Source organism: Miscanthus floridulus, chromosome 2 (assembly GCF_019320115.1).
Source record: "Miscanthus floridulus cultivar M001 chromosome 2, ASM1932011v1, whole genome shotgun sequence".
Classification (NCBI taxonomy): Eukaryota; Viridiplantae; Streptophyta; class Magnoliopsida; order Poales; family Poaceae; genus Miscanthus; species Miscanthus floridulus.
Window position 1 is genome coordinate 136,110,464 of NC_089581.1, and position 9,203 is coordinate 136,119,666.

The window sequence follows — 9,203 nt, forward strand, 5'->3', positions numbered from 1 at the left end:
GCAGTGCAGATAGATAGATACTGCGGTGTGCGGAGGAGTTGGGTCAATTAGATTAGAGGAGAGTAGATTGTTCGCTGAGGCATCGTCGACCCGATCGGTCAAGAATGACCGGAGGAGTGAAGAGAGTCCTGCTGCTGTGCCTGTGCGTGGCCGTCGTGTTGGTGGCGCTCGGGAGTGGCGGCGTGGAGGCGAGGAAGCGAGGGAAGCAGTCCCTGGGGTTCTACGAGCTGCGGCGGGGCGAGTTCTCCATGGTCGTCACCAACTGGGGCGCCACCATCCTCGCCGTCGGGCTCCCCGACAAGAACGGTGAGCAATCTCGGCTTGAAGATGATCTTGTGTCTCATCTTTGCGCGTGAATTGATCGGTTTTAGTTTCTGTCTGCTGCAGGGCACATCGACGACGTCGTTCTTGGCTACAAGGACATCGGATCTTACGTGGTGAGAATATACTAAACTGAATCCCCCATGCATGCATGTCATCTTTTTTTCTCCTTCTCCTTCTTGAGATTTGATTGGTGAATGGGAAATGTCGTGTTTGTTTAATGATGATCACTGTATTGTATTGCTGGCAAACTGAAACGTGCAACAGAACGACACGACCTACTTCGGCGCGCTGGTGGGGCGCGTGGCGAACCGGATCGCCGGGGGGAGGTTCACCATCAGGGACCGCGCCTACCACACGTACCGGAACGACGGCAACAACACGCTGCACGGCGGCCACCGCGGGTTCAACCAGGTGTTCTGGTCCGTGCGGGAGCGCGTCACGGGGGAGTTCCCGCACATCACCTTCGCCTACCGCAGCTACGACGGCGAGCAGGGGTTCCCGGGGAACCTCGACGTGCTCGTCACCTACAAGATCGACGGCGACTACTCGTACAGCGTCACCATGTACGCGCGGCCGCTGGACAAGCCCACGCCCGTGAACCTGGCGCAGCACACGTACTGGAACCTCCGCGGCCACGGCAGCGGCGACGTCCTGGGTCACGCCGTCCAGATCTTCGCGAACGCGGTGACGCCCGTGGGCGAGGACCTCATCCCGACGGGCGCCGTCACCCCCGTCGCCGGCACGCCCTTCGACTTCCGCGCCCCGGCGGCTCCCGGCGCGCGCATCGCGCAGGTCGAGGGCGGTGGCTACGACATCAACTACGTGCTGGACGGCGAGACGGACGGGCAGGGCGTGCGCAAGGTGGCCGTCGTCAGCGAGGCCGACTCCGGCCGCGTCATGGAGCTGTGGGGGAACCAGCCGGGCCTGCAGTTCTACACGGGCAACTTCCTCAAGGGCGACCAGGGCAAGGACGGCGCCGTCTACGCCAAGCACGGCGGGATGTGCCTGGAGACGCAGGACTACCCGGACGCCGTGCACGAGCCGGGCTTCCCGGCCGAGGTCTACCGCCCTGGGCAGCTCTACAAGCACTACATGCTATACAAGTTCTCCATCAACAAGTAGAAACTACTAGTAGCTCTCGTGCCTGATGCCTCATGGAGGTGAGTGCTAGGCTGATGATAGCTTGTTGCAAGTAGCAGGCTTCGCCTCTCTTTTAGCTTAGAAGTTGCAACAAAAATGTATGGTTGGATTTCATCCAAAGTTTCTAGTTAACATTTCTGCCATTGAATGATTTCTTTAGATGAACCCATAAATAGTAGTACCACTTTCAAATGACAATTCCATCCAAAATGTCTCATTTTCATGATTACATCACCGAAAACAAAGGAAAAAATGGCGGAATTGCAAAAACAAGAGAAATGGCAAAAATTCAAGCAGCTCTTTTCGTGTGACTTATTTACAAGGAAAAGCAGGCTTCACATCTCTTTTAGCTTAGAAATTGCAACAAAAATGTATGGTTGCCCTGCATTTCATCCAAAGTTTATCTAGTTAACATTTCTGCTACTGAATGATGTCTTAGATGAATACCACTTTCAAATGACAACTTCATATCCAAACTTGTCTCCGTTTCATGATTACATCACTACGAAAAACAAAGGAAATGGTGAAATTGCAAAAACAAAAGAAATGGCGAAATTTCGAGCTGCTCTTTTTGTGTGATTTATTTACAAGGAAAGCAGGCCAATCAACGATGCAAACTTACGCCCTGTTCGCTTGAATTTATCGACCTGCCTTATTAGTCATGGAACAATGTTTTTTTCTCACAACAAATCCATTTCAGTCGGCTTATCAGCCACACAAACCATCAGCCGAACAACTCGTTAGGATGCAATGTGTGATGAATACTCCACCTGTCCTAGAGATTTTAATAAAGAAAACAAAAACGTATGTCCTCCTAACAAATTTAGTTCCTTTACACACAAAAAAAATAGTTACCATGTGTATAAACACCGTCATCAAAGCGGAATGTTTTGAATTTAATGCAAAATTATCCATTCGACATGATCTTAGAACACAAAGTTTGACTACTGACGGTATATAGTTATATACTGTGCTACGCTAATAAACCATAGCAGAAAATAAAAAAGGTCGTTTCAATATTTATGTATCACCTACACCAACATCACTACTACTATCAGATTAATTGTGGTTAAAAATTAGCGTTTGACAATAAAATTTGTGTAACGAGTTCGTTTGAAATCACAGTAGAATTCGAAAAGACAATGGAACAAGGGTCTATTTGGCCCACAGCTTCGCGAGCAGCCTAAAATAGACTCGGGCCCAACCAAACAAAACAGGCCCTAAGTGCATTGCTATATATCAATAAAAAAACTTTGAAACAACATCGCCCAGATTTATACACAGGAGTACACACTAACATCTTCCTGACGGGAAGTGTGTGGATCTCGTTTAAGCAACAGTGCAAACATTCCTTTGAATTCTCACTGAATTAACATGTTCATCGATAAACAACTTCGGCAATGAAGAGTCTCAGCAATTACAGTTCTCACGAATTTAAATTGCAATTTCAGACAACCGTCGGCAGCCAACTTTCGTTTTCATGTAACAAAATTAGGTCCTAACAAAGCAAGCAAAATTAGGCCCTAACAAAACAGGGAGGTATGATCACTCTTCCTCCTCATCATCACCGCCTCCACCAGAAGCCTTCTTTGAGTTCTTTCTCTTCACCCTTCCAGGTTCACCACCACCAAGTGGGCTGGTAAGGGAGAAGTCAATGTGCTTCTCTGAGTCAACTCTCACCATGAATGAGGGAATGTTGACAAGTTGCCTCCCAACTCTGCAGAAATAGATTTGAGTTACATTTAAGTAAAATTGCTGCCGAAAAATAATGTATGCTATTGAACAAGCAATTGGGAAAACAATGCATACAAAAGAGCTGAAAAAAAATATCATAATCCCAACAGGTATGATTCAATGAAATCGGCACCATTGGTGTGGATTCCAAAGAGTACACAAAATCAATCTTGTTCATGCATTTGAATTAAAACCAAGAAAACTTAAATGCATCATACATCCAAACTAGTTAAGCAGCAAGACTCAGGTAACAATAGCTTGAAAGTAGCCCAGATGAAAATACAAGGTTGTGTGCATTATAGCAATATTTGGTAAAGATAAGGAATAAACTAATCAGCAGTAAACCAGGTTGACAGAGTCACTAAGTCAGTTTGCGTAGTTCTCACATCAGGAGCTGTAAGCAGCAAAAGCGAAAAAACAAAAATATTGGCACTCAGAATGAAAAGGACATTTGATTCACTGGCCTTTTGACCTCATAGATACATTAGCAAAATTAGTTCCTCACTGTGCCACCTATAATATACCAAACGCATCTCACAAGAAAGAAACACAAAAAATGCCTCAGAAACAAAGACAAAGGGAGCATCAGAGAAAACATGACTGCAACATTACACACAAAGTGTCTCAGACGACCGTCGTGAGTTGCATAAAGTTTCTCATCATATGCCCAAAACACAAACAGGAAGATAGTTTAATTCACAATACTTATAACCAGTGTGATAACACAAATTGATATACACCCCCAACATTGTAAGAGAAGTTATCCAATAAAATACAGATGCAAATACTACACATTCCATGACATTAGCCTGTTCAAGTAAATGTGTTACTAGTTAATCGTAATATGACAAAAACATAATCTCCAGGGGAAGAAATGTTATTGTTTGTACCTAATGTGGCGTTGCCTGATGAGCACACGAGCATGATGAATGGACTTCGCCATGCCATTCTTGAAGACAATGGTCTGAAGGCGGCGCTGCAGGAAGTTCTCAACAGTGAGCGCAAGCACATAATCAAGCTTGTTCTGGCCCTCGCCAAGAAGACCATGGCGGTTCATGCGGCGCAGGAGTGCCTCGCCCTCAAAGATACGGCGGGGATTCTTCTCATCGAGGGTGAGCAGCTCCCTTGCAGCATTTCGGATGCGGCTGAGGGCATACTGCACACGCCACAGCTCACGCTTGCACCTCAAACCATACTCACCCACCAATTTCAGCTCAGCATCAAGGCGCTCCTTCTCATACGGACGCCTTGGCTTCTTGAAAGTCTTACCATCTGTGTAAGACACACATTGTTGGAATGAGCAAAATAAATAATGATGGCATTGTTGGAATGAACAAAATACATAATGATGAGATTCTGAGCATCAGCATTCAGCAAAACACAGCAGCTCTAAAGTAACAGTACGGCAATCACAATCTATCGATTCATTTATCCAACACTAACGTTTGTCTGTTTGATGAAGCTTAGGCTCAGCAAAGAATACATACATGAAATAAATAAGTTAAATAGATTTAGAAATAATTCCTGAATCCAAACAACTTGGCGAGCATTCTAAAATGAAATCACTACAACGAAGCTTTTGCTTTTAAAGTTTCTATATTGATGATGATAAATAACAGCCTAACAGACAAACCAGACACTGTTAAGCACTCAAACCACCAAACTATATTTTAGACGCTATCTTCCAGATTCAAATAACAAAGAACAAAAGATAGTCCTCGACATTAGAACCTACCGCCAGAACATAGTTAGTCCTCAACATCAGATCCTACCGCCATTACGCTACCATGAGATCAAACGGATCATGACAATAGGGAGGCAAGCAGCTGGTCGCTTACAGTTGCGATAGAAGCTCACGTGCACCATTGCTGACGCTGCCTCCGCCGCCCGCCGACGGTCTCGGTCGCCGCCGCCGCGAGGTGTGCAACTTGTGAGGGGGAAGGCGAGGGAGACCGTGGAGGCGGCGTTCTTATAGAGGAGGCGCTAAAACCTAACCCTAGCGCTTAAGGTTATATGGGCCAACCTTTGTGGGCCTTTTTGCGTTGGCATGGGCTGGTCATCCTCACGGTCCTCCGATCCGGTGGTACAGTTTCTCATTTCTAGTCTAGTTTTATTACTTTGATTTGAAAAACACACCATAGGCAAAACCCTAATTTATTATCTTAGCACTCGGTGTCTCAGAGTGAATATATACACATGGTTAAGAGCGACCTAGGGAATTAGGTTAACCTGTAACATCTTTGTAAGTTTCGCTATTTTGCTCTTTATTTTCTCTCCTCTAGCTATTTGTTCTGGTTATCATAAATAGGTGTGAGGTTATCCAACAAAGTGTATATTTTTTTCGCATGAACAAAGTGTATGAGCGCGTTCGGCTGGCTGGTTGCCGCGGCTGGGGCTGGCCAGTCCACTCATGCGGGCACTGTTCACATAAACAGTGTCCTTCAGACAGAATAATATTTTTCTCTCACAACAACCCAGCTGAAACAGTATTTTGGCTTATTCAACCAGCGAGCCGAACACTCTCTATAGTTTTAGGGTAACTAGATTGAATCGAACCCACTTTTACTACCTTTGGTTTGAGAGGCTGCGAGGCTTGGTTTCATCCGTAAAAAGGAACGAAATATTCCCTCTAGATGCCAGCATACTTACTTTAGTGTAAGCACATTTGCATGTGACACTGGTAGAGAACCGAGCTTTACTCCCGGTGGGGAACCCCCTCTAGCCCGGTTCCCCACCCGGGAGCAAGCATCCGGGACTAAAGGGGGGTCCTTTAGTCCCGGGTCAGGAACCGGGACTAAAGGAGGACCTTTAGTCCCGGTGGGTAATACCAACTAGGACTAAAGGTGCCTCCTGACATGCCACGATGGCCGGCACCTTTAATCCCGGTTGGTAATACGAACCGGGACTAAAGGTTTTTTTCTTTTTTCTTTTCTTTTCATTTTTTTGTTTTCTTTTCAAAATAGGTTTTCGAAGTCGTATTGTACGCTGCTAATTATACATTTATACGCGCATATAGTATGTTTTGGTTCAAGCACAATGAACATATTAAATCACACAATTCAAGCATAGAAATATATATATATATATATATATGCATGCATGCATCATATATATATTTACATGCATGCATGCATATGTGTATTTTACATTATATTATTTCATGTGCATATATTACAAAAGATTACATTACAGTTGTTGTGACATAACAAGTTTTCTCTCATCCTCTAGCTTGGCTTCAATGGCAGTGTTGGGTCGAAGTAGAACTCGCCCTTGGAATCGATGACCTGCTCATTAAAAAATCCGGCTATAGACTCTTGAATTGCTTTGATTTGGTCTTGCCGTATGACCTTTTCCTCCAACCATCGAGTCTACAGGTTTGAATTAAAGGAAAATAAATTAATATATGTACATATATATATATATAAAGACATAGTAACACAATCAATAATAATAATTAAATGAATATATAGTGTATTTTTAACGTACTTTGAGTCTCTCTGTAGGAGTTCTTTGGGAGAGCACCTTGATAAACTTGCAAACATAGTAACCACAGTAGTTGTTCCCCTATTCCTGCCTCAGACACTACTTTACGAGAAAAAGATTTGTCATCCAATCTGGTGATCCGGTGAAAGCTATATGTTTAATTAATAAAGATGATGCGATTCAGGGGACTTACTTTCAAAGGGATTACATTCAGTGGCGCTTTGCATTTTTCTATGTGTTGCTTCTCAATAAAGGTTTTCCAAACACTGCCCAATAAAAAATTTGCCACGTCATCAGATATAGTTAATCATCATGTTTGTGTGTATATATAGTTGCTAGAGATCCTGAAATTACCTCTGGATAATATATATCATATCTTGGTAGTCTTGTTGTAGTTTTCTCATCGAGTCATAGATTATCAAGTGACTTTTCACCAGATCGATGTCCATCAATATTCAGTGATTGTTGCATGTGTTTATAGGATATAACGCATAACACTCATTAATTAACTAGAATCAGCATATGAGCCATTAAGGATATGATCGACATGATTAACACTCACTTGAAGTTATAGGGAAAGAGTATATCCTTCTTGTGGCGTTGGTTCACTAAGAAGTTCATGAGGTTACTCTCTGACTCAGACTTCCAATTAGTCTTTGGAGTAATTGGGTCTTTGAATACTATATGGGGATCAACAAAACCAATTTCATTGCAGCCTTCCTTTCTGAGCTCTGTCATTGTAAATCTGCATATATATAGTACTTGTTAGGATAATTTATATGCATATACACACATATGATGAGTTTAATAATAGATCGAAAGAATTATTACTTACAGGCAATAGCAGCTAATGATAACTTTGTCTAGAGAGGTCAGGTGGCATAGTTGATGAAATTCTGCAAAGTCAACATACATAACATCATCGCCACGGAACCAATGTCCGTCTCTAATTCTGACACCAACGCAGAAGTCTCCACTGGTAGACGCCTGCATGTACCACTTGTTTAGTAGGTACATTTGCGTCCCCAGATCAGATAAGGCTTGAGGGTTGTATAGACTCTGGCCTAGTACAAATTTTTTCTTCCAAATATCAACCTCCGCCGCACTCTCAATGTTTCCATCACCAAACATCTGGTAAAGGTCAAGACCAGTCTCATCAAGAAATTCACCAAGGTGATCCAAATCGACATCCGGAGGTATGTTTGCCTGATGCATTAATCCTAAATTCGAACCATATTCATTACCAACAACTAGCGGGGGGATTGATTGGTGCGCTTGTTGTCCGAGTTGGGCAACTCCTTTCCCTGCCCGCTTCTTTTTCTATGCCGCCTCAATTGACTTGGTGAGAGTGCGGTCATAGTCTGATAACGTTGATTTGGACGGCTTACGAGATTCCCGCTGTTGTTGCTGGTAAGAAGTCACCTTTTTCTTAGAATATCTAGAGCTACGAAGAAGTACGGTTTCTCCGGGTTTCTCCTTACTTCTTGATTCATTTTAAGTTTGTCATAGAATCTAGACATGTCTTTTTTATATGCATCAGTTACTTCTTCCTTCTCTTTAGATATTATTTTGGGAATAGTCCTTGGTTTCACGGTGGCTTTCTTTGCAGGCGGGGACTGGTTCTTCGTTTGAGGGGCTGGCCTCTTGCTAGGCTTCTTGGTAGGCGGGGGCGGGGGAGGCATTGGAGACCTCCTTGGAGGTGTTGGCAGCGGCGTTGGAGACCTCCTTGGAGGTGGCGGCTGCGGTGTTGGAGACCTCCTTGGAGATGGTGTGGATGCAGCCTCGTCTTCCAACACAATGTCATCGTACAGAGCACTATGATGATCTGGCGATTGAACAATTGGATTTAGGTTGGGGGAGGATCTGCTACAAAAAAGGAATGACATATTATTATGAGCAGATTGTTAATTATTTAAGCCAATACAAATTAATGATGTAGTGTTTTCATCCGCACGTACCTATGGTGAGATAGTTTAGGAGGAGGTGGAGCCGACATCCCTGGAATGATGATGTAGCGCTTGCGCCATAGAATGAATGTCTTCTCCGCTTCTCCTAGAGTCTTCTCGCCATCACCTCTAGGAATGTCAAGAGGCAAATCACTAAAACCTTTTTTAGCTTTATCTACCGAGATGGTAGCATATCCTTCTTGGATTATATTCCCATGAATCCTTGGTGTCTTGGTTCGGTCGATAGGATTAATAAGATCGATAGCCACCTTGATTGTGGAATTCTCCTTCGGAATGTGTAGCTCACACGTTGTACAAGGTTCAGTGACGTCATCCACAGGGAAGCGCAGTCCTGTGTCCCCTTGATTTGGTATCTCCGTGGAAGTGCAGCTGCTTTTCAACTGAACAGATTGACTAATGTTGATTCCTGGCTCTGATGCCTGCTTACTTGCACTCACTGCTATTTACACTTGCCTTCTGATTTCCTCCTGCATTCTCGCTTCAAGGTTTTTTTCCCGCTCTTGTGCTTCACGCACCGCTTCCTCCAATCTCTGGAGCCGCTGTGCCTCTTCTTCC

At 44.1% G+C, this 9,203-nt stretch overlaps 2 protein-coding genes and 2 non-coding genes across 4 annotated transcripts; 1 reads left to right on the top strand and 3 right to left on the bottom strand.

Moving 5' to 3' along the window:
* Positions 1-20: 20 nt before the first annotated feature.
* LOC136539782 (uncharacterized) lies at positions 21-1,612 on the top strand. Its single transcript, XM_066531760.1, has 3 exons — positions 21-306; positions 388-437; positions 589-1,612. The coding sequence occupies exons 1-3, from the start codon at positions 105-107 to the stop codon at positions 1,444-1,446; spliced, it is 1,110 nt and encodes a 369-aa protein (XP_066387857.1). The 5' UTR covers positions 21-104; the 3' UTR covers positions 1,447-1,612.
* Positions 1,613-2,680: 1,068 nt separating this feature from the next.
* Positions 2,681-5,181, bottom strand: LOC136539781 (small ribosomal subunit protein uS4y-like). The gene is made up of 3 exons (XM_066531759.1): positions 5,037-5,181; positions 4,089-4,470; positions 2,681-3,181 (listed from the first exon to the last, which is right to left on the bottom strand). Exons 1-3 carry the CDS (start codon positions 5,062-5,064, stop codon positions 3,010-3,012), a joined length of 582 nt encoding a protein of 193 aa, XP_066387856.1. The 5' UTR covers positions 5,065-5,181; the 3' UTR covers positions 2,681-3,009.
* LOC136541073 (small nucleolar RNA Z162) lies at positions 3,625-3,712 on the bottom strand. Its single transcript, XR_010780177.1, has one exon. It is a non-coding gene; the product is annotated as a small nucleolar RNA Z162 (small nucleolar RNA).
* Positions 3,779-3,867, bottom strand: LOC136541072 (small nucleolar RNA Z161/Z228). Its single transcript, XR_010780176.1, has one exon. It is a non-coding gene; the product is annotated as a small nucleolar RNA Z161/Z228 (small nucleolar RNA).
* Positions 5,182-9,203: the final 4,022 nt, after the last annotated feature.